General features: G+C 40.2%; 1 protein-coding gene across 1 annotated transcript in view; it reads right to left on the bottom strand.

The window, feature by feature from the left end:
• COL19A1 (collagen type XIX alpha 1 chain) overlaps nt 1–26,668 on the bottom strand; it is a 332,926-nt gene that overhangs the window by 85,709 nt on the left and 220,549 nt on the right. Inside the window, 2 exon segments of the mRNA XM_045008597.1 lie at nt 728–772; nt 4,884–4,946. Of these exon segments, the coding sequence (XP_044864532.1) occupies nt 728–772; nt 4,884–4,946 (108 nt within the window).

Genomic DNA, 26,668 nt, shown 5'->3' with positions numbered 1-26,668 from the left:
GAAGCAGAGAAGCACACAAAAAATAAAGAGGCAAAGCAAAAAATGGACTAACCTTTTTCAAAGTATAAAGAAGATTAATTCCATATAGGGCTTTTTTATGGCCAGCAGCTTTTGTCTTATTTTATGCTAGCAGGTCTGCCCATCTCTAAATTATAGACTCTATCCTGATCCATCACCATCAGAAAGGAAAGCCCAAAAGGACCAGAAATGTTGCAATGTCACCATGCTGGTAAGCAATGCAGCAGAGAAAGCATTCAGAGGACTCTGTACATGACAGATCGGCAGTATCCAGGGCTACATACAATGAGTATATGAAAAACTCAGCAATGACTGGACAACTCATTCAACAGCTCATCCCTCTTCAGCAACCTACTTAAGCACATACTTAACTTTAAGTTCGATGGGATTTAAGTATGCAGTTGAGACACAGCTTCAATACACCAGGGTTAAACCCAGCTTTGGTGCACAGCAGGTGGCTCTGTCCATTAGTCACCCACATGCCCAACAGCCATGACCACCCTGTAGAGACGTCCAGGCCAGAAAACAAAATGTAGGTTGTGAGGATGCTGGGCCCAAAGTCTACCATTGGAGCATATTTTTCTGTGCCCACAGTTCTTCTACTTGACCTTTACTCTTTTTCAAGGATTTGGCCCAATAAAAATAAACCACACTGAGCCATCTTAGCCATCATCACTTCTAAGAATATGAGTTAGGAATTCTTATTTACCTTTTCACCTTTTGCACCAGTTAAGCCCATTTCTCCTTGCCGGCCCTTTTAAGAAAATAAAAAAAATTATTGACAATCTTTGTCCTTTTTTATTCTGACAAATGAAAAGAATCTTCCCCATCCATCTGCTCCTTGCACTGAACGTGGCATGAAATCGCGTAATCATCATAACTGAAATGTGTGATTTAACCAGCTTCAACTGAATTTAAGTTATTGTCTTCTGCTGGAGAGCAGGAAATTCTACATGCTACTCAAAATCAAACATTTGGCAACACTATGATATATGTAGTGTGTCTTTTCTCTTTTCTCCTCAGACCAACAATACATCAAATTGGCAAATATATATTCCATTATTTAAAATACACAGATGCTTTCTGTCAAAAAGTTTGAACCCAACATTTGACCACTTAATTTGCTATAAACTGCTTGGGAATGACCTGCATCTTTTAAATACTTTTGGTGTAACAAACCCTGTCACTTTATTAAAGAGAATTTTTTTAAATACCCACTATTTGCTAGTGCTACCAAAAATATTTTTGAGCTCTCCTTGCTGGTTCAATAGATAATATTATGTATGCACATATTCCAAACACTATGCACATTTCCTTTCGCTCTCCTAAAAACACAGAAAAAATATTTTTCACTTTTCCCCCTGCCCAATTCAAACCTAAAAAATGGAGGAAATTAACAAAATATTAATATTTTCAGAGTTCTAAAAGAGCATTACAATGGTACAAACTATCATAATTTCATTGCAAATCACACAATTTTGGCCCCTGCTTGAGCCAGTCTTAAGATGACATGAGATTTTCAGCCCTATTGGGGAAAAATCCTATGACAGGCTGTATTCCCCACTTCCCTGCCTCCTGGAGAGAAGCCAATCAGGGCTGCTGCAGGAACCAGGCAGAGCTCGCTCCTCACCCTTAAGAACTGAGTTTTTAGGTAGGTGAGGTGGAGAGGGACCAGCTGACATTTCACAGAGGGGAAGGGGAAAAGAAAGAGCCCAGCAAACTTCCTTCACTGCTCTCCTGTTATAAATGGATAATCTCCCCTGTGTGCTCCTACACACCCCCTACAACACCAGACCAGGGAAGTGGGAGGAGGGCATGAATAAACTCTGGAATTAATTCCCACACCCAGGCCTGGGAAGACAAAGAGGAACCCCCTGAAGCCTCAGATCTGAGAAATAGGGTGAAGAACCACTGAAGCTGCAAGAGCAGAGGTGGGGTTGGGGGGGCCAGAAATGCTGTGACAGTTGCAGGGGAATGTATAATTAATTGCTGTGATGGGCAGATGTGGGGCTGTAGAGGAACAGAATTAATTAGAATTTGGGGGCTTGGGGATAAACTAGATGATCTGCATAATCGTGCAGCATTTTATAAAAATCTTTGTAATTTGAGCTCATGTGGGTCCCCCAGTGAGACCTTCTGCAGCAACTTACTCTATACATTTGAGAGCAGTGCCAAAACTGAAATTGTCACACAAACATTGAGGGGTGTTCAAAAATCAAAAGGCCAAAAACATGAGATCATCTCTTAAAACAAAATCTCATTATTTAGGAGGGGGATTGACTCATGATTTTTGAACTTTTGGGTTGGATATAACTGCATTACAAACAGTGGAGATTAAAAATATTGCAATGAACCTACAGGCTCATTACTGAGCACTGTGTTAACCTCCAATGCAACGTTCAGCAAGTAGAGGGCTCCATAATCCCTCCAGTTCAGTAAAAGGAAGCACTGCCAGAAGAGGACCTAGCTTGGGGGGGGAACAAGAGGCTGCATGATGACTGCAGTAGCAGGCTGGAGGCAGCTGCCTAACGCTGGTTGTGGAGAGAAGCCTAACGGTGGTTGGAAAGGCTACGAGCCAGGCTGGGAAGAATCCTGTCACGGTGAGTCCATGGCTAGCTGTGACAGGCAGATACTTAGAAGCAGCCTGCAAACAGCTAGGCCACATGCATGGGTCTGAAGATGACAGATGAAGAAACATAATTCTGGCTGTGGGATCTCCAGGCCAGTGCATAACTGACTCCTGCAGGGAGTAACCCTGGCACTGGACTGGAGGTCACTGACCAACATACCACTTTATAAAACTTAAGGGGGGGCAGGGAAGGATAGCTCAGTGGTTTGAGCATTGGCCTGCTAAACCCAGGGTTGTGAGTTCAATCCTTGAGGGGGCCACTTAGGGATCTTGGGCAAAAATTGGTCCTGCTAGTGAAGGCAGGGGGCTGGACTCAATGACCTTTCAAGGTCCCTTCCAGTTCTAGGAGATTGGTATATCTCCAATTATTACCTTTTATTACCCTTAGGGGTTGGATTAAGAACTGCTGTGTGCTAAATTTCTCTCTTTTCATTTGGAACCATTAAAACCTAGATGCCTAGGGAAAATCCAGTATTTATTTCTGGCAACCCTCGTAATGCAATTCTTTGTTATTCATCATATCATATGAGTATGTTTTGGAAGAGGTAGGCAAATAACTGATTTTTCAGTTCACTGGCGGTTAAAAAAATCAGTTTGATCTTAACCAGAATATTCTGAAAAATTGCGGTGAATTAAACAAGTAGGTGAAAAACTAGGTTTGGGCAAATAAATCATTTTTTTAAACTAATCATTTAGTTTCCAGACATTTTTTAATTTAAATGCAAAGAAAGTGAAGGAGAAGATGGTGGTGTGTCCCCCTCCCATGTTATAATTGTTAGCACAGTAGCTAGGGAACTGGAAGACTCAGGTTTAATTCTTCCCTCTGCAGAGAAGGGATTTGAACTTGGGTCTTTCAGTGTAGAAGCATACCTTAGCTACTGGACTATGGGAATATTCTGATGTGTGTTTTTCTCAATCTCTCCTATTCAAGCAGGTCCACCGTGTATAAGTAATTAAAACATCATTGGCAGAGGGACATCAAGTTGGGTCTCCCACACTACAAGAATGTGCTCTAACCCCTGTCCTATAGCATAGTCTTGGGCAGCTCTTTCTCAGTCTCTCCCGTTGAAGCTGCTCCACTTTGTATAAAATACCTGAATAGTGATTGGACCAGCAAGAGAAAATGACAATGACCCTAGATGTCAAGGGACTCATCTAGGAGGTAGAGAACCAAATTCACGTCCCTGCTCCACTGACTCTTTCATTATTTATACACAGCAGAACAGCTTGACCAGAAGAGACTGAGAGAAACCCACTCCAGAAGGTCCCATACTCCAGTGGCTAGAGCACCATTCCACAATGTAGAAAACCAAAGTTCAAATCCCTTACCCAGAAGAAGGGGAATTGAACCCAGGCTCCCACATCCTGAGTGAGTGCCTTAACGTGTGGGCTAGAAGCTGCAACATGCACACACACACAAATCTGTTTTGTGAACGGTATCTAAGTTCCACCCCACCTGCCTCCCAAATTTTTATTTGGCTACTTTGTGTCCAATTTCAAATAGATGTGGGTGATCAAAACTGCATTTTCCAGTGAATAAACTATTTGTCTGAAAATGTCACCCAGTTCTATTTGTGGGACCCCCCCCCAAGAGCTAGAGCCTGAAAGGCCTAATGCTTGGAGTGTCTACATAACTTGCCTCTGAGCACACGGTACACCCAAATCACTGCCAAACATCTATCAGACTGCTGTACCATAGCATTCACAGCACTTTCCTGCAGGTTAGACATACTGTAGGTGAGCGTCCTTTCAAATGATAAAGCTGATTTTTCACTACAAAAATGAAAATTCAACTACATTAAAGAGGTATAAGTCTAGAACTAATTGAATAAAAGAGTCAACCTGTGTAATTCCACAAGAGTCTGTTGGGACAATTAGTAAGGCTGGATTGAACAAAGTAGTGGATTCATATATGACTGGTTAAATCACTGGTGCCATGCAAGCTAAGATGATTAAATGAATAATTATGTCTCTAGTTTCAGGGCATGAAATGAGCACTTGACATGCTCACTAAGGAATTTTTTCCCAGTATAATATTACACAAATATATAAATGTTATTTTTTTCTCTTCTTCCTTTCTCTCACTGGCCAGTGACCAAAGGTCTGATCAAGTATGTAATCTGCTCCTCCTAAGGAGATTGTGACAAACCAGATGAATGAGACTACGGGAAACTTAGCAGTGACAAGCTGGTTGTTATTTTGCAATTCCTTATGCCCTTATGTCTCAGATGCTTACAATTTCTCCCTTTTGTCCTTTATGTCCAGCAGCCTCAGGTAATCCTAGTTGTCCTGCATCACTCTGTGAAGAATTGCAAGTGAAAGAATATAATAAATATAATATACAATTATAATAAATATAATATGCAGTTACATAATTTTGCAATATTAGGTCCTATGCTGATATGTTATTTTCTGTGTAAATGCAAACACCCTAATTCAGCATCAAACAGAGGGGATAAGATAACCTGTGCACTACATCAAAGTTATGTGGCACAAGGTTCTTCTTCTCCGTGTGGGAGATATTCGTATTCCATTCAACTAATGAGAGTTCTACATCTATAGAGAGAGCAAAATATCCATGTTGAGTACTGCTGTGTAGATCTGAGAAGAGAATTTTGTCTTAAATCATTGGAAATAACATTATTTTTATGATCATTATCACAGTACATTTCTTAAGTGTGGGAGAAAGGAACAAAAACCAAAAAATCCCTTTCTAATATGAACAAGCATCTCAAGAAATATTCATTTTAGTTTTGAACAGCATGAAGACACAGATAAAGAAAGAGACAAATTGATATTAGTGACAGTATATTCCCACTGTTCCTCAGAATAAGCAAACTGATTGAAGCAATTTGGCTTCAAATTTAATTTTTATTGAGACTACCCTTTCGCAAAAGGCCTGTACATATTAAATATGTAATACATGGCTTTTTGCGTTAATTTTACATAGGGAAGACATGATAAAAAGTGAAGTAGGTATATGCAGTGGATGCAATGTGGCCTAGTGGCTAGCTGAGTGACCATGGGTAAGTAACTTTACCTCTCTGTGCCTTGGTTTCCCCATGTGTAAAATGGGAATAATGACGTAAAATGTTTTGAGACCTACTAATAACAAGTGCTAGATAGATATTATCATTAACAATAATAAAGGAGATAAAATAACAAAATATAAATTTCAGTCAGATTCCTATTGATTTTATAAAGGTATATCTTTATCTCTTGATGGCTTTCTGTTCAATTTCTAGGGCATTTCAGCAGTTAATCTACATGAGTCTTCATCTGTCTGCTGGCTACCAACTAATATTATGATTAGCTGCAGAGGCAGCTTAATGACGACTGCTGAGTACCAGTTGACGTGATGAAGAGAACAAATTTGAGACAAATAGTTACTATAGATTGAATATAGATAGTTATTGTTTGTATTGAGATGTGCCTTGAATTTATATGTATGGAAAAATTTAAAACATTCTTTTGGGAAAGATAATATTACATCAACCAGCTGTATTTTTATATATTATTTGAATATCCACATATAAATCATTCTTTGTTAATTTTTTAAGATGCAGGAAAATATTTAGAAGAAGAAAATAGTGATAGAAAGTATCAATAGATTATTCAAGAATTAAAGCAAACATTGGAAACATTTTCTAGAACAGTTTATGTATATACTTTCAGTCACTTTCCACTGTGCTTTAAATTATTACCTTTCAATGCCTGTGACCTGACTGAGTCCCACAACGCTGACTTTTCTGCCCAAAGTAAGGACGTTTGTAAGTAGATTTGATTTTAAAACTGAACTGACCTTATATTTATGTGCATCGAAATAATGATAAACCACAAATCAAAGGCCAAATTCTGCGCTCGCTTAAACCCACTGAAACCATACTGAAGTCAGTAGAATTGCGCATGGTGTGGGCACAGAATAAGCCTTGACTATGTAGAGAAACAGGTAGAGATGAGTGGTTATTAAATTATGATGGGTCTTCAATGGTATCTGTCCGTGCCACCTCCTTATTTTTCTTATGGGGACCATAATATTTGTCAAAATTTCTAGAAATGCCACTTTAAATAAACCATGAAAATATCACCAGAAAAAATCCCTATGGACTTCACAAGAGTTTCCTACAAGGAAAACCACTGAAAAAAAAATCTTCAGTGAGAACTTGAGAGAGCCTTGAGAGGCCACATAAAATCAAGGAAATTGGCATTCCATTGTTACCTATACAGAAGGGAATCTCATAACCCACAGAACATCACAGAACATATTATCTTGCATTTATATAAAGCTTTTCATCTTACAGACGCTTTACAAATGATGTATTGTCAGTAAAGGGATTTGGCACCTACCAGGTGTAGTGGAATGCCCACTCAGTATTCACCACATTATATAACAGTGTGAGAGAGCAGAAATTTAGATCAAGGATACAGGAACAACCTCCTACTTGTGAGAATAGCTCAATGGGATTTTTTTAATGTCCACGAAGAGCAGACAGGTTCTCATAAATATTCCCCTACCCTAAACTACACAGAACTTAATTTATCTGCTTCAATGGGTCAGCCCTGCTGAGAGTTAAACCTGTGGCTCCAGAGAGTCTGGGTATTTAAAACCTGATGTTTAGACTAGTAAACCATCTCTGCTATCATAGTAAATACTATGCATCCGAAGAAGTGAGCTTTAGCTCATGAAAGCTCATGCTAAAATAAATTTGTTAGTCTTTAAGGTGCCACAAGTACTCCTGTTTTTTTTGCGGATACAGACTAACACGGCTGCTACTCTGAAACCTTGCTTGTGAATAAGTCATTAAACTCTTCACACTGGACAGCTGAAGGAAAGAGTAAGTTGGTGCTCTGTAAAGGATTTAAAAGATGATTAATTTCTTGAAACAAACAGCTGGCCTATATTTTGCCAGAAGACATTAATTGGGAAACATAAGATGCCCTAGGAACCCTTAGAGCCTCACGATGGTGAGAAACATGACTCCTGTAGACAGATGCATATCAAATCCTGAGGACCTCCACTGTCGCTTTAGAATTAATCTTAAATAGTGTGGATTCAAAGAGAGCCTTTGGAATGTAAAAAAGGAAGATGTCAAATAGCCTGGAAGTAGCTTCAAAAAACAAGCTGTAGACAAGGAAAATACTTGATATTAACAGAATTTACTTTTTGGCAAGAAAAAATAATTGCTAAGGTGATCAGATATATACATGCACAGGAAGGTGACAGACCAAGCATAGAGACTAAGACTCTGAATCTGGAAAACATCTCTCCTCAGGACAGCACATAAGCATGTGCTTATGTCCCAGTAAAGTTAATGTCCTGAATTGGGGCTTATATCCAAAAGGAACTTATGGAATGAGTCAACTCATTGGAATATATAATGGAATTGGTTGCACGTCACATATATCTTCTGTGCCATAAATATTGATGAAATAATTTAAACATTCTTATTTGAGCATAAGCTTTCGTGGGCTACAGCCCACTTCATCAGATGCATAGACTGGAACATACATCCCATGAAGTGGGCTGTAGCCGATGAAAGCTTATGTTCAAATAAATCTGTTAGTCTCTAAGGTGCCACAAGTACTCCTGTTCTTTTTGCAGATACAGACTAACACGGCTGCTACTCTGAAACCTGTCATTAAACATTCTGTAGTCCTCTCCACCAAGAAGGAAAATTTATAAATTTGGTAAAAAAAAACCTTGTGAGCATTCAGAAGCTTTGTAAAGTCAGAGTTCTGACATTCAGCAGGACAGGTTGCATTAGAAAAATATGAACTATGAAAATATAGGCAGTGATATATCTGATCTTAGATTTTAAAGCCAAAAGGAACTTTTATAATAATATAATTTGACCTCCTGCATAACATAAGCCACTGAACTCACCCAGTAATTTCTGCATCAAGCCCATATTATATATCTCATTATATATATGATATATTAACAGCTCATTTACATGTGTATTTGAAGGTTTTCTATATAGACCCAATTTATTTCTTACTGTAAATTTTACTCACCTTAAATGAAACAGAGCTTGGAAAATCTTGTATTAAGGTTTAGCAGCTTACAGTGACAAAAAACTGAACTCAAGGCCAAGTCATATTTCCTAATTACAACAGACTGCAGAACTACGGAAAAAATCTCTGGTAAGGATTTAAAGGAATGACTGACAGTATTGTCAAAGTAATTTGAACCTTTATCTGCTAGGTATAGGAGGGAAGATTAAATGAAATACATATAATCTAGAGGTACTGCAATAAAAATGTAGAACTTTAGAGAAGGCTGTTTGGAAATCAGAAACGACGAGGGACATAAAAAATGTGACAATATATTTGGATTCCAACACTGCAAAAACTTGAAATACTCTAGACAGCAAGGTTCAGATATTCAAAGTAGCCATTAGGTTTTTACAGAAAACATTTCTTTAAATCCCTTAAATAGCTTTGCAAATATCAACTCAAGTTTGTAATTTTCCATTCTATTCTCAGGTTCATCACAGGTCATATTAAGAAACAAGAATTTAAACTGAAGTCTTTGAGGGTAAAAGAGGAATTAATAATCTGTCTTTGGGAAGGTTAAACCTCTGAGTTTTGTAAACCATGAGACAGCTTTTGAGAAGTAATATGTATATAGCCCCCAGATTTGTAATTTCTTTAAGTTCTGCATTCTTTTTCCAAGATTGTAGATTTAGACAAGAAGAAACATATTTTTCAACTCAGGCTGATACAAAATGGGTTTAATTTTCTTAGTTTGAATAATGAAACCTCTCTCTTATATAGTGCTTTTCATCCGTAGATCTCCTAGCGCTTTATAAAGGACTGATCAAAAGATATCAAAGAGGAATACCAATGAGGAATATATAAGTAGGGGAGAAAAATTAGCACTCCTGCAATGCTTCCTTCTCACATTATTTGTCTAATAACTTTAAAATATGAGAGCTCTGTCTCTTCAAGAGGCTTTACTGAGTTTTCACTTCTATGGCTATTCACGGAAGTTTATGAAAAGTACCATTAGACAATCAAAGAGATCTTCACAGTTCCTTTGAAAGAGAAACTACCAAGTTTGATTTTTGGTCTCTTTCATAAATGTAAAGCCAAACTATTAAAAATTAAAGATTATGGTCTGAGCAAACAATAAATACACTCAGACATACACACCCTCATTTTCATGTGAACACAAGAATGGCTGATTCAAGGAGCACTAGATGTCAATGTATACAATTAACCCATTTATGGTGTATGTGCGGGTGTGCATGTTTTTCACATGGAGACTTTGAAAATTTGGTTCTGAATCTCTACAGCTATAATTATTTGGATGAGAAACGACAGATCTCTACCTGTTGATTATGAGAATTGCACTTTAGAATGCTTTTTATAAAGAATAATTGGGACTATATTGTAGAAGCTGCCTTTATAGTATAATGCAGGTTGATACCTGTAGAATCATAGGTCTTGAAGGGACCTCAAGAGGCCATCTAGCACAGTCCCCTGCACTCATGGCAGGACCAAGTATTATCTAGACCATCCCTGGCAGGTGTTTGTCTAACCTGCTCTTAAAAATTTCAAATGATGGAGATTTCACAACCTCCCTAGGTAATTTATTTCAGTGCTTAACCACCCTGACAGTTAGGAATTTTTTCCTAATGTCCCACATAAACCAGTCTTGCTGCAATTTAAGCCCATTGCTTCTTGTCCTTTCCTCAGAAGTTAAGACAATTGTTCTCCCCTCCTTGTAACAACCTTTTATGTACTTGAAAACTGTTATCATGTCCCCTTCTCAGTCTTCTCTTTTCCAGACTAAACAAACTCAGTTTTTTCAATCTTCCCTCATAGGTCATGTTTTCTAGACCTTTAATCATTTTTGTTGCTCATCTCTGGAGTTTCTCCAATTTGTCCACATCTTTCCTGAAATGTGGTGCCCAGAACTGGACAAAATGCTCTAGTTGAGTATCAGCACGAATAGAGTGGAAGAATTACTTCTTGTGTCTTGCTTACAACATTCCTGCTAATACACTCCAGAATGATGTTCGCTTTTTTTGCAACAATGTTATACTGTTGACTCATATTTAGCTTGTGGTCCACTATGACCCCCAGATCCCTTTCCACAGTACTCTTTCCTAGGCAGTCATTTCCTAGGATTGTACCTTCGTAAGTGGAGTACTTTGCATTTGTCCTTATTGAATTTCATCCGACTTACTTCAGACAATTTCTCCACTTTGTCCAGATCACTTTGAATTATAATCCTATCCTCCAAAGCACTTGCAACTCCTCTCACCTTGGTATCGTGCACAAACTTTACAAGTGTACTCTCTATGCCATTATCTAAATCACTGATGAAGATATTGAACAGAACCAGACCCAGAACTGATCCCTGTGGGACCTTACTCGTTATGCACTTCCAGCATGACTGTGAACAACTCACTGGGAACGGTTTTCCAAGCAGTTATACACCAATCTTATAGTAGCTCCATCTAGGTTGCATTTCCCTGGTTTGTTTATGAGAAGGTCATGTGAGACAGAATCAAAAGCTTTACTAAAGTCAAGAAATACCATGTCTACTGCTTCCCCCCATCCACAAGGCTTGTTACCCTGTCAAAGAAAGCTATCAGGTTGGTTTGACACAATTTGTTCTTGACAAATCCATGCTGTTACTTATCAACTTATTATCTTCTAGATGTTTGCAAACTGTTTGCTTAATTATTTCCTCCATCATCTTTCCAGGTACACAAGTTTATCTGATCTGTAATTTCCCGGTTGTCCTTATTTCCCTTTTTATAGATGGGCACTATATTTACCCTTTCCCAGTCTTCTGGAATCTCTCCCATCTTCCATGACTTTTTGGAGATAATCACTAATGGCTCTGATATCTCCTCAGTCAGCTCCTTGAGTATTCTAAAATGCATTTCACCAGGCCCTGGTGACTTGAAGACATCTAACATGTCTAAGTAATTTTTAACTCATTCTTTCCCTACCTTAGCCTCTGATCCTACATTATTTTCACTGCCATTCACTACGTTAGACGTCCAATCACCACCAACCTTCTTGATGAAAACCAAAACAAAGAAGTCATTAAGCACATCTGCCATTTCCACATTTTCTGTTATTGTTCCCCACATTGAGTAACATGCCTACTCTGCCCTTAGTCTTCCTCTTGCTTCTAATGTATTTGTAGAATGTTTTCTTGTTACTCTTTATATCTCTAGCTAGTTTGATCTTGTTTTGTGCCTTGGCCTTTCTAATTTTGTCCCTACGTACTTGTGTTATTTGTTTATATTCATCCTTTGTAATTTGACCTAGTTTTAATTTTTTGTAGGACTCTTTTTTGATTTTTAGATCATTGAAGATCTCCTGGTTAAGCCAGGGTGATCTCTTGCCATACTTTCTATCTTTCCTACGCAGTGGGATAGTTTCCTCTTGTGCCCTTAATAATGTCTCTGAAAAACTGCCAACTGTCTTCAATTGTTTTTCCCCTTAGACTTGCTTCCCATGAGCTCTTACCTACCTATATCCTAAATCAAAATACTACACAGTGCCCAGACTGTAATCTTTACTGTCAGAGTTTTCCATATAAATAACATCTAAAGGGACAGATTTTGGATTAAGCTTCTGACCTGCTTGTGCCACTCTGGTGGTGGAATCCAGTCCAGTTGACAAATCTCTCTCGCGCGCACACACACACACACACACACTTAACTTCCCTACCTGGTTATAATGCCTGTTTAAGGAATTTTGAAATCAATATAACCCAGGAGGACCCTATATTGGAGGGGGAGGAAGGAGATATTTTTCAAATAGGAACACTTTATGTTACTTATTCCTACATTAAAACTATGGTACACTTTTAAAGGTTTCACATGTTAAATTTGGTTACATAGTAAATTATTGGTTCTAAATTCATTATAATTACTTCCGGATAAATAAAAGTACTGTAAAAGAGTGTATCATTTAAGCGAGATAAAGTCCCCCAATTCTGGGAACCAGCAGGTTATTTCACCAAGGATCAATGTGGCAGAGATTGAAATAGATAACATTTGTATCAGGCTTAATTGAAGTCTGCTCTGGTAGGTGTAGAATCTTTTTTAGTTTGTTACTGGAATGTCTCAGAACTGCCTCCCACAAAATTAAACTGAAAAAGAAAAAACCTAGTTATCAAGCAGAAGCAGTTACTGATGGGACTGGACAAACAACTCAATTATTGAATCTTAATTTGAAGGATAGTAAAGTTTTGTTTTCATTGGGAAGACAAGAACCCTTAGATGGACTAATTTTCAATTTTTATCAGTAATAATTATACTTTACACTTTTATCGATGCCTTTCAACCAAGTGGTGTAACTGCTTCATAGAAGAAGATATCATGTTTAGATACAGGGGTGGTGGGTGCTCTAGAAAAACAATATATTACTTAGACCTGTAAAACTCAGAAGAATAAAATATATTAGGCTAAGTTTTTCCCTTACAACTGCACTGAACTGTGTCTCCAGTGAGGTTTGCACATGCTGGAAATCAGAACAGAACATGCTCTGTTAGATCCTTGGAAGTAGGAAACTGGGAAATTTATAACAAAAATAATGTATATATCTTAAACCTGCACTGTCCATATTCTGCAAAAGAAATTACATTCTGCCTTGATGGCTGGGAGAAATACTCATTTAAATAACAAAGGGAAAATATACTGGGTCACATCCTTGGATCTCCCTGAGATACATTTGGTGCTTCCCATCTGAGGCCAGTTCAGCCCCTGGCACAAATCAAAGCAACCCAGGGCATTTGGGCTGGAGGCAAGAGGCAGTAGTACGTAGCATACATCAGCTGTGTGGGCTTTACACCACCTGAAGATTTGTGTGTGCGAGCTAAATTCTGTTCAGTTTTAAGAAGGGCTCTCTCTTGCTAAAATAGAATTTGTTTAGCCAGAGACTATTCAGATCCTATGGCTTAAACACCACATAACCAAAAATATCTCTACACTATAACTTGTATAAGCAGGGTCTGAATGAGCTCTCCCCCGACATCTTTGCATGGACACCCCTACTCAGCACACCTGAGAATGAGTCTGAAGAGAAGAACACTACCGTGCTATAGCCTAGAATGGAAACTGATTCTGGCCTTGATCTGTTGAACCCTGTGTAAGCTCCACTTCTTCATGCCACCAATGAGACCACCCTGGAGTAACGGGCCTGACCTACCAGCATTCCCAAACATCCTTGAAAAAAGACAGGATGTGACGACACACTTCGATTTTTGGACAGTGGGATCATACAAGTGGAAGGTGTTCTTGGTGCCCCGGGCCCTCCAATACTAGAACCATAGATGCAAAGGTCTATGCAGTATCTGAGGAACCCTCACCTTCTCTAGCCCCAGGAGCAGTCCCCTCTGCCCGTGCAATGCCCACTCTCAACAGGCTTAACAGGGTTATAAGGCCAGTAAACAGGTTAACTTATGATGCACCTGAGGAAGAAATTATGTACTTACCTCATAGGCTTGTGGCACCTATGGTAGGCTTCCTAAGACCCTATGAGGAGAACTAGTGGACCTGGTACAATATGGAGTGCAATTTGCCAGATCGACAAATTCTTTCCTGGGGGGAAAAAGTAAGCCGGGTCTGAATGAGCTCTCCCCTGACATTTAGTGATGAACTGGAAGAAAAGACTTCAGGAGCAGAACCGTATTTGCATGGACACACTTACTCTCCCTAGGTTCAGCAGACAGAACTGCTTTAAAAATGATCAATTTTGGCTTTTTTTTGGCTTCAATTCATGTTAGTATTGAATGCAGGGGTCCTGAAACGTTGTTTTCCCTGCCGTAACAGTAAAGTGCAGCAGTACTGTACTTATCAGGAATCCTAGTTTTCCACTATTAAAAAACGTCAACATTCGCCAATAAAAAAGATAAAAATCCTCATTTATCTGTGATTAAAATGAAATGCTGATATATATATATATATATATATATGTATCAGTTGAACACAATGTTTTTAATTGATATAGTTACAATTTTTAAGCAAGTTCGAAGCCTATCAGTGCCCTCACTCAGTATAAGAAAATTATCCAGCTCTCTGTATCAACCAAACCACCAGCCACCCAGGACTGATAGTGGCTAGGGCTCTGGCTGTCAGTCGCACGGATAAATGGGATTCCACTGTATATGTTTTTACTTTTTCAAAAAAGGTAAAAACTAAAGATTCTCTATGGAAATACAAATTCTGCATTTTTCCATGGCAAACAGATTTCTAAGATCCCTGCTCATCATGCCCTGATGGAGGGAGTCACCCTAAATTGAACCTCACTTACTAAGCAATGGATAGGGATGCCAAGTCTGAGTAAAGATGAGAGAGGGTGGGGACAGATGTTCCTATCTGATGGTGTGTACTCTGCCTAGAGCATCCTAGACACCATTTGACTCTCCCCTCTCCAGTGTTTAAGAGTAGAGCTGATTGGATTCAATTGAGAATCCTTGGTTCTGTTCAATGATTACTAGAATTGAAATCACTGAGGAGCAGGTCTATGGGCTACGCCATAGATGTGGTGTCAGGACAGTGTTGCAGTGAAAAACAATGAAGAGGCAGCAGCAGAGAAGTTCTACACCTACTCAGTGAAATCACTGAGAGCTGGACCAAGTAGTGGAATCTCAGAATGAGGCATTGCAGAAATGCCAGTGAGTGGCACACAGGATCAATGATAACAATGGGTGAGGAGCAGCAGATATAACTGTGGCAACAGCTGTGGCCAGTGGTGGCAGAGATAACAGCAGCAACCACATTGCAGAGATGGAGGAAGCAGCGGAGGTATTGCTTGACCATGGGCGGTGTGTGAACTGCCTCTGGGGGGAGGCTAGCCACTGGCCCCACCACTTCTGCCCAAGGCCTTGTCCCTCCCTCAACTTCCTGCTAGAGCCCATAGCCACCCTTCTGTGGCCACTGCTCCCCCCCATCCCAACACCCCCAGCCCCAGAGCGCCGGGTGGATGGCACGGTCCCTGCACCTCCAACCCCAGGCAGGCAGGTAGTGCGACTCTAGCATTCCCAGCCCCTCTGGGTCCTGGCTGCAGGCTGACCCACCCTATCCCTAGCCTGGGCCACGGGGGAAGAGCAAGAACTGGAAGCAGGCAGGAGTGAGCCTGGAGGCAGAGCACAGGCTTGGCCATGTCAGGATGTTTGGGGATGCTCAGCCTCCCCTGGCCTGTGATACCCATCGTCCATGTGCTTGACGTCTCCCATCCCCTTTTCGGGTTAGGAGGTGAACCCATGTGAATGCACCTCTGAACTCTGAGTCTTCACTGACCAAAGTTCTGTTATGCATTGTTACATGGAACTCCTAGATATTTAACCCTGCCCATGTTGCTGCCAACTCCACCTAGCAGAAGGGTTACACTTGCTAATGTTATACTGAGGAAAGCCGGGTTGGGCCAGGTTAGTAACTAGACAAGAAATCTCCAGTGAATGCACGCATTGCAGGAATTAGTGTCAGTGATTCAGTGGATGGCAATCTGCCCTTAGAATCAATACTGAATGGTACCCTAGCATGGTGTTAGGTGGCACTGTGCTCCTGGAAGCATTGTCTTTTGGATGAAATATCAAGAAGAGGTCTTGTTCACTCATGGTCATAACATGTCTTATGGCACTTTTTGAAATGGTACAGATATTAACTTTGCTTTCCTGGAAAAATTTCAGTTAGTAAAATTACATTCTAAATTTTCCCTGTAATTTCAATTGGATAAAGTATTTTCACTTCCTGTCCTAAAAGGTCATGTAATGATGCTATGCCCTCTTAAATAGTGGACTTATTTCACAAGAAGTAACTACGTTTCAGTATGAAGTAATCTTTCTATTTTACCTCAAATATCTCTATCTTTTGTGTAACACTTTCTCAAGTGCTTTAAGAGCCTTCAAGATATTATACACTGAAGATATTATTGTTAGGCAACATGAAAGAGGAAAGCTTTTGAAATCTTCATAACATGAATCTATAGAAAAACCCTATGATCCTGCCCAAGGACTCGTAAGCACATTCCTGTCATCTGCAAGAAGATAGCAGCCCAAATCACTTATTAACCATCGTGCAAAGCAGGAACTAGGGAATAAGTCAGTATTAGAACTCTACTGTTTTTGTTTGGGTTAGTGGATAGGAGCAAAGACTTTGAGATCAAGAGCCAGCGTGAAATTCAAAAGAGTGGAACATCAAGAGATTCCAGAGGAGTCTCAATAAAAACCCGTAAAAGGGGTTGGCTCTTGATCAGATCAAGAAGGCCAACCTCAGGAAGCTTCCAACTTTAGGAATGTCCACATGGGGCATGGCCAAACAAGATTCTGATTTGTGTAAAACCATCCAGGCCTAGTGAGCCAGAAGGGAAATATTGAAATGATAAATACTTACGTCTCAGTAAACATAAAGCAATAGAGATATTGTTCTGAATAAAGGAAAAATGCAGAAGGAGCTCAAACAAATCCAACTGTTCAATTTTAGAGAAACTACTATAAAAATCAGATAGCTCAGGAAAAAAGAAAAATGTAAGGAACAATTTGGCTATACCAATACATACTGGCCTTGCCATGACATTCTTGATATCTCTGACAGTTCCATGTGTTAATGGGTATGAAAGATGCTATTGTGAACTCGATATGACAGAAGATCTTTGTTATGTGATACTTTTGTATTGTGGTACCAATTGTTCTGGACACAAAGATGTAGTGATGGATTCATGGAAGCAGTTTGATATAACTTCTGAGAAAATAATAGCTCTCAGGAGTAATAGAACTCCAACTATGATTGAAAAGAAAAATGACACAGTTATCTTGCTAAAATAAAAACATAACTGATATCAGAAAAGGGTTCTTCCCATGGTGATATATATATCATTTCATACTGCTTTTCCATAAATCAGCTTTCTATGAAGAATATTAGGTTATTGTAAGCGACATTATTATTATTATACCTAGCTCTTACATTGTGTTTTTCATCCATATATCTCAAAGTGCTTTACAAAAGAGGTCAGTATCATTATCCTCATTTTACAGGTGGTCAAACTGAGGCACAGACAGGTTAAGTGACTTGCTCAATCCACAAGTCTACATTGCCTCTCTCCACTAGGTCACACTGGAGCGTGAGCAATGACTATAGTTAATATATTTTTTTGGGTGGGGTGGTAGCTGGAAATAATAGCTTCTGAGCATAAGACTTGCTCTTGCCCCTTCAAAGGCATATAATAAGGGATGCATCATCAAAGCAGTGATTCATTAGTGTGTTGAGGAAAGGTTATATGGCTTTCACTCATCCAATTATTTTGAGTCATTTCTCCAAGTATAATTCGTTTTCCCCTTTCTTAAGAGGAGCTAGAACCACTGTATTCAACCTGTGTCTGAAGGGAGCAGGCAGTTCTGTAACCAGAAAAGTACAACTTCCCATTTTTCTCCTCAACCTTGAAAATAAAGAATCACTTCCATAACACACTCAACTCCTACTACTTATTTGCCTGAGGAGTTAAGAGTCTCAAGGCTGGATCAGCACATGGTCACATTTCTTTGCCCTATACACTGAGACATCAGGATAGATTGATAAATCATTATTTCGACAAAGTCTTAAAAATGACCACAATTTAAAGCCATTGTATTAAGAATATAACAGTAATTCAATGATTTTGTTATCTATGCTGAAGTCAGATGGCTGTCCAAGGATGGATTTTTTGAAGATGGCATCATTTGGCTCCTATATAACTGTGTTTTAAAAAAGCATTTAAATGAAGTAAAACTGAAATTGTAAGGGAGCATGATTTGCATTCTGACCCCAAAGCCTTTTCCTGCAGACTCCCTCTCTCCATAAGAATGCACAGAATGGCAAACACCAAGTTTTCCCACACATATAGAACACCATTCTGCAAAATCCTGATGGGATCTCTTATCAGTGAATCTTCCTTGAGGTATTGTATTCCATGATGGGATGACTGCCACCATGCTGTGCAATGGCTCAGAGACCAAACCATTCATCATTTGCACTGGTGTCAAGCAGGATTGTGTCATTGCTCCAACAATCTTCTCCATTTACCTTGCCGTGCTCCTGATTCTTATCTGTGACCACCTTCCTGATGCAATAGGGATTGAGTATCATATGGATGGTCAACTCCTGAGTGTCTGACGTCTCCAAACAAAATCTAAGATCATGAGAATTGGCATCACTGATCTTCAGTATGCAGATGATTGGATCATTCTCCCACACACAAAGGCCAACCTGCAAAGTACCCTAAATCTTTTTGCAGATGCCTATCACAGCCTGGGTCTCTCTCTCTCAACATCGGGAAAACCAAGGTACTCTACCAATCCTCACCTGCACAAACTACTCTTTGAACTTAACAAATCACCATCAGCGGAGAACCCCTGGAAAATGTGGACCATTTTCTGTACCTTGGCAGCCACCTCTCCCAAACAGCCAGTATTGATACAGAAATCAAATACAGGATCCGCTGTGCTAGCACATCCTCTGGAAGACTATTCAAACAAGTATTCAATGATAGGAATCTGCAAACAGCTACCAAGATCTTGGCTTACAATGCCGTTGTCATCCCCACCCTTCTCTATGGGTGTGAGACCTGGGTAACCTACAGATGACATCTCAAGCAGCTGGAGTGGTTCCAGCAGTGCTGCCTGAGGAGGATTCTCAGAATCAGCTGGGAAGACCGATGCACTAACATCAGTGTTCTTTCTGCAGCCAACACCAGCAGGTCATGAAAAACCAACTCCGTTGGGCTGTCCACTGTGTACGTATGGCTGAAATTCGCCTCCCAAAGCAAGTACTCTTCTCTCAGTTAAGTCAGCGAAGAAGGGCTCATGGAGGGCAGTGGAAAGTACACCTTAAAAAGGGAGGCATCAACCCAACAAACTGGGAGGACTTGGCATGGAACAGAACACTGTGGCGCCTCACCCTACGCGAAGCCACAGCTCACTTTGAGGAGAATGGATGTGCTCATGAGACAGAGAAACAACAAAGGAGGAAAAAAGGGAACAACACTCCAGCCAACAACTATGTCTCCTCCAAGATCACATCTGTCACTTCTGAGGGAAAATCTGCAAGGCATGAACTGGGCTCCTCGGACACTTAAAAATCAATCAATGAATCCCTTTAGCAGACAGCATCCTCGCATCGAGGGATAGTGAAGAAGATTACTTTAAAAATGAGAAACAGGCCCATGTTTTCAAGTAATCAAAGAGAATGTTACTTCCTAGGGGGAAAACGTTTTGCCATGATGAAAGTGAATGAATGAAAGAGAGGCATTCAAGGGTATAAGTTTCTCCAGACCTCCCCATGGAGTTTGTGGAGATAAAAAGCTAAGAAGACAGTAAAGACAACTGAAAGTCAAACAGGAAGAAGTTATTTAAAAATAATGGATTAGAGAATAAAGTCTGGGAGAAGCGTATTATATCAGAACAGCACAACTCAGGTGAGATATAAAGCTGCAGGCCAATTGCCTACAACCACAAAACAAGGATAATTATGAAATGCATGCCCCTATGGCTCACTGTGATTATACTATTATAGAAAGAGACAAGGACATAAAATTCATATCAAAGGGTTAGATTGTACCTAGCCTTGCACAGCTGCACAGAAAAATTGGGAGTTGGGATTGTGGGGGAGGGAGAGGAGGGCACAAAGAAACTTTCCTCATAAATGTGCTCTTGAACAGAGACCTGGCATAATTGCAGTCCTTTTATTGTAGGTGCAAAAGGGCTGGGGCACTTTAGCATTGACAGCAGCCCTAGAAACACCATACAGGGTGGCGAAGGGCAATTGAAGAACCATAAGTCCAGCCAACAGAGCTGGATCAGAGTGAGAGAAAGTTCCCGCTGCAACCTATTAAAAGGCGTAGCCGATGTTGCCTTTGCATAGCCTATGGAAACCTCATGCCTGCCTCATCATATTCTCTTCATCCCCAAGGTGGGAAATGGGATAAAAACACAATCTAGACCATTGCTTGTATTCTGGAACTAAGGTGTCACCTTAAATTCACGGTGAAAATATAAAATAAATGTAGCCATGACATTTCAACCATGAAACTTCTCTCAGATATGATTTCTAAAGTTAACAGTGAAGCACGTATTCTAATATCTAAGTTTAAGATGTTATGCTTGTGCTGTTCTATAACTGCATGGCTAGATTCATTATATGTCAATCTGGTGGCTCAAGTTTACAGTGCCATGATCTAGTAAGATTTCCTCTATGCTGTAAGAGGTCAGGAAAGTAACTTTACCTTCCTAACTCATTTACAGATATGCCATTGCTTTTCCTCCTCTTTCAAAAATAAAACAAGTGTAATTGAGCTATAATATAACCCTGGAAGGACTGCACTGCTATGTCTGCCACCAATCCTGACCTCTCAGAAATTGCCTTATACATGAAATAAATCATTTATCACAAAATGGAACGAATGCCTTTAGTATGTCACAGTTTCATAAAACTGTCCTATCCTATGCCATGCAGGATTGTCTTGTGATTAAGGCACACTTGGGAGACCTGGATTGTATTCCTGACTCTACCAGTGTGACCTAAGGAAAACCAATTAATCTTGCTGCCTTAGTTTCTCCATCTGTAAAAACAGAAATAACACTTCCCTACTGCACATGAATGATGTGAGGACACAATTTATTAAAGCAATTTAGGTGCCCAATTACTACAGTGATGAGCACCATAAAAAAGACTATAAATAAACTAAAAGTATAACTCAACAGCAGAAATATTCCTACTTTTGACTATATATCTAAACCCAATCAGGACCAGTCTTTATATTTCCTTTCACCTTACTTTTCTATACCAGCATCCCTGCATAGTACTTTGGAAAGACCTACAGCTCACAAGCCTGTTTGGCCAAAAAAGAACTAGTATGACTGGTTCACAGGTCAGAAGCAATTTGATAAACAGTGGTTACAGGAACACTGTAAAGGCAGCTTCCGTCTTTTGAATGAGTGTTTTTCACCTCTGCTACTTCAGATATTTTTCAAACTTGCTCCTTTGTGAATATCAGGAAAGTGCTCACCTGAGCTGGGTTTGTCTGTTTTTGGACTGCATACTGAGTTATATAATTGACGGAACTGAAACACAGACAGATTACGGTTATACGAATAAGAAAAGTAATAAAAGTGTGTCCTGATTGTTTCCCAAAAATTACATGCAAGTTTTAGGTGTTATTTTTGTAGTAAAGCTGGGGGTGAGAATGTGGGAACATAAGAGAAAATGCCTTTAAATACATTTTAAAACATATTTTTTCTAAGTTATATTGTGGTCCTTTCAGTTTTACACGTCATCTGCATTTTCAGCAAACATGAGATTATTGAAAATGTCCTTTCAGTCTCACAGCATGTTGAATGGATCAATATAATTTACATTAAGTATGTTACATTGCTGACACAGCAGTAACAGAAAATTTTGGATTGATTTTCACAGGATTAGAAGTGAAAAAGTGAATTTTCAGTGCAGTCTGTCTAACCATCTAAGAAATATTTCAGAGTAATCACTTCTTTCCATACCATATTGCTTCCCCCCCATGGAAAAACATTATTTTCTGCTCATTGTAAAAGAAAAATGAGAATCTTCAGCACAAATTTGTGACACACAGGGCCGGCCCACAACATTTTGGCACCTGAAACGGGGAGCTCAAACGATGTCCCCATACCCCTGCACTTGGGCCAAAACTTTGAAAGGTCTCAATTCTGCGTTCTTCCTGTTCTACTCCTCTCCTGATACTGCTCTGCTACCTACTCCAATAAAGGAGAACAAACAACTTAAAATGCCTTGTTCAAAAATTTTAAGTAACACTTAACTTTCAAACACCTGAACAGCAAATGTAACTTTTCTTGTCTGCATAGTAAACACTGGCATTTTTATCTGTTTGAATAATCAAACTGGTGCTTTCTGTGCCTTCTTGGTTGCAAAGATTTGAACTGCTTCCTGAAGGTCCACAGTCTGGGCCAGCTCATGCTCTGTTGAGATGGTTGCAAGGCCAACCAGCCTCTCCTGTGTCATTGTGCAGGGTAGATGTGTTTTTATTAACTTCAGCCTGGAGAAGCTGCGTTCTCCACTTGCAACTGATACAGGAAGTGTTAGAAGAATGTGCAGAGCAACAAAAGCATTTGGAAAGAGGGTGGTCATCTTAGGCCTGGTCTACACTAGGGTGGGGGGTCGAACTAAGGTACGCGACTTCAGCTACGCGAATAGCGTAGCTGAAGTCGAACTACCTTAGTTTGAAGTACTCACCTGTCCAGACGCCACGGGATCGAAGTCCGCGGCTCCCCCGTCGACTCTGCCACCGCCGTTCGCAGTGGTGGAGTTCCGCAGTCGATGGGAGCGCGTTCGGAGTTCGAACTATCGCGTCTAGACGCGATAGTTCGATCTCCGAGAATTCGTATGCTACGTGTCGACCCGGCAGGTAAGTATAGACCTGCCCTTATTTGTGAACATATATTCCAGAACAGCCTTTGGAATTGATCCTGCTGAAAGGATCTTGTAAAGGGTTTGAAAGGGTTTTCAGTTCATCACCTTAATCACTCGCATCAATATCTCTAGTACTCTGCATTGCTGGTGTAGGTCTTCAGGTATAGTGAGGAGTTCTGGAATATCATACAACATCCCAAATATACTGCTGTGTTCTTTGAGCTGCATGAAGCATTCTTCAACTGACTGTATTGCACAATCTAGCACCTGGTTAAAGAATTCAACTTTGAATTGTTGCTTGAGGTCTCTTATGGGATTATCCCATGCCTCGTAATCAAAATGTCTTCTTCTTCGGTGACTCTTGTATTCTTGAATGGGTGGGAAAATAGCTTTAATGTGAAGTTCCTCTGCCAACTTCTGTGCACTCTTCAGAATGTTTTGATATCCCTCATCTGACCAGTAAGACTGTAGGTATGACTTTGCTTTGTCCAGTTGTTCCATTGCTCCAGATATGTCAAGGTCAACACCTTGGAATCTTTTGCTTACTACATTTATTTCAAACAGTATGTCATGCCACAACACTAAGCCACACAGAAATTTGGAGTTTCTGGTGATTCCATTTCCCTCTGCCACTGTTCTCCCATGAACAGTTTCTGTCATAACATTATCCTCCATAATGGCAACTATGGCATCATCTATCTTCCCAATTTGGTGTTTGATAGGCTTTATCGCCTCCACTCCACTTTCCCATCATGTGGCACTCAGTGGTTTCAGTCCCAGAGAGGATGTTCCCAGATGTTGCTTCAAAATTTGCCATCGATGAGTTGATGCAGAGAAAAATACATAGATGCTTTGAATTACATTAAAAAATTCAGCAGCCTCACTAGAAGCTGATGCTGCATCACTGACCACCAAGTTCAGTGAATGAGAACTGCATGGGACAATAAAAGCTTGAGGCTTTTACTCTCGGATTCGTGTCTGCACACCTCTGTTCTTTCCTCTCATGTTGGCACCATTATCGTTGCCCTGACCTCTCAGGTCAGCTATCACAATTCCCGTATCTTCCAGCTTTTTAAGAAGCACATTTGTCATACCAGCTCCTGTAGTATCATCAGTGTCAATAAATTCTAGAAAATGCTCTCTGACAGTAACCATTGCAGGGACATTTTCATTAGGTTCTGTTGTTACAAAATGCACCATTGAAGTCATTTGTTCCATATGGCTCATGTCAGGTGTGCAGTCCAGAATAAGAGAGGAATATCTTGCTGACTTCAGATCTGCCACAATCTTCTGTTTGACTTTTGTTGCAGTAAGTGTATGATCTCATTTTGAATTGCTTTTCCAAGGTAGTGGTGTGTGTACATTTCCTAGGTGGTGACTCGTCTTAGATGCTCCTGGAGTACAGCATCAAACTCAGCCATCAGCTTCACAATTTTAAGGAAGTTTCCATTTTTTGGCACAGACCACCCTCTTTCCAAATGCTTTTGTTGCTCTGCACATTCTTCTAACACTTCCTGTATCAGTTGCAAGTGGAGAACGCAGCTTCTCCAGGCTGAAGTTAATAAAAACACATCTACCCTGCACAATGACACAGGAGAGGCTGGTTGGCCTTGCAACCATCTCAACAGAGCATGAGCTGGCCCAGACTGTGGACCTTCAGGAAGCAGTTCAAATCTTTGCAACCAAGAAGGCACAGAAAGCACCAGTTTGATTATTCAAACAGATAAAAATGCCAGTGTTTACTATGCAGACAAGAAAAGTTACATTTGCTGTTCAGGTGTTTGAAAGTTAAGTGTTACTTAAAATTTTTGAACAAGGCATTTTAAGTTGTTTGTTCTCCTTTATTGGAGTAGGTAGCAGAGCAGTATCAGGAGAGGAGTAGAACAGGAAGAATGCAGAATTGAGACCTTTCAAAGTTTTGGCCCAAGTGCAGGGGTATGGGGACATCGTTTGAGCTCCCCGTTTCAGGTGCCAAAATGTTGTGGGCCGGCCCTGTGTGTCACAAATTTGTGCTGAAGATTCTCATTTTTCTTTTACAATGAGCAGAAAATAATGTTTTTCCATGGGGGGGAAGCAATATGGTATGGAAAGAAGTGATTACTCTGAAATATTTCTTAGATGGTTAGACAGACTGCACTGAAAATTCACTTTTTCACTTCTAATCCTGTGAAAATCAATCCAAAATTTTCTGTTACTGCTGTGTCAGCAATGTAACATACTTAATGTAAATTATATTGATCCATTCAACGTGCTGTGAGACTGAAAGGACATTTTCAATAATCTCATGTTTGCTGAAAATGCAGATGACGTGTAAAACTGAAAGGACCACTTAGTCTCATCTCAAGCTCTTTCCACCTATGGAATGCTCTCTGGTGATTTGCTGCCTTTTCCTGGCATGCCAGATTTCTACTGTCCTTTGTTCCTGCAGAACCCAATGTGTCTGGACCATTAGACTGGAAGAGCTTGGAACAAAAACAGTATGCAGCATTCTGGGTTTTTGAGTACATAAGCCATGGCCTTTCCACTTTGTCACAATTGGGGATTTCATGCCAGTAATGTGTTGGATGGAAACTTCTATTTTCATTGTCTTTGGGGAACATGATGTTATTCACTTGCTGTGGCCCATGCAGTACAAAGAAGTCCCTCAGGCTACTGCTCAAGTGGGTCCACAGTCCTGGATCATCTAGACTTAAGGAAGAGGAGGTTACTTACCCTGTGCAGTAACTGACGTTCTTCGAGATCAGTGTCCCTGTGGGTGCTCCAGTTCAGGTGTTGGTGCATCCCTGCATCTTCGCACAGAGATTTTTGCAGCAGTACTCGTACCGGCTACGCATGCGAAGAGCCTGCCCCCCCGCTCTGAGTATACTTTAATAGTACGCATGCATGGCCGGTCTCCTCAGTTCCTTCTCTACAACGGAGGCTACCCCAACTCCGAAGTAGAGAGGAGGAGGGTGGGTAGTGGAGCACCCACAGGGACACTCATCTTGAAGAACGTCAGTTATTGCACAGGGTGAGTATCCTCCTCTTCGAGAGAGAGATGTCCCTGTGGGTGCTCCACTTCAGGTGACTTAAAAACAGTGTGTCTCAAGGAGGTAGGGACTTTGGATCTGATAGGAATGCAGTAGATAATACAGCTCTGCCTAATCATGTATCAGAGAGAGGGCCTTGAGTAAGGGCATAGTGTTTAACAAATGTGTGTTCAGTGGACCAAGTGGCCGCTTTACAGACGTCAGCCAGGGGAACTTTGCATAAGAAAGCCACAGAGGTAGACACAGATCTAGTGGAGTGAGTTCTGATGCCAGCTGCTGGAGGTGTAACTTGTTTTATCTGATAAGCACAATCGGATGCACTCAGAAATCCAGTTTGAAAGTCTCTGGGTAGAAATAGGTGTCCCTTTGGAATGCTCCGCGATCGAGACAAAAATTCTAGAAGAGTTTCTAAAAGGTTTGGTTCTATTCAAATAGAAGGACAAGGCCCTGCGTACATCTAACATATACATTGTGGCTTTGAAAGAGTTTGCATGTGGTTTCGGAAAGGTGGTCGGTAGGTGTATCTGCTCATTAATGTGGAATGAGGAATGCACCTTTGGAAGAAATTTGGGGTGTAATCTAAGGGT

The sequence above is a fragment of the Mauremys mutica genome, chromosome 3, assembly GCF_020497125.1.
Source record: "Mauremys mutica isolate MM-2020 ecotype Southern chromosome 3, ASM2049712v1, whole genome shotgun sequence".
Lineage (NCBI taxonomy): Eukaryota > Metazoa > Chordata > Testudines > Geoemydidae > Mauremys > Mauremys mutica.
This window is presented reverse-complemented; position numbering and strand designations above follow the sequence as displayed.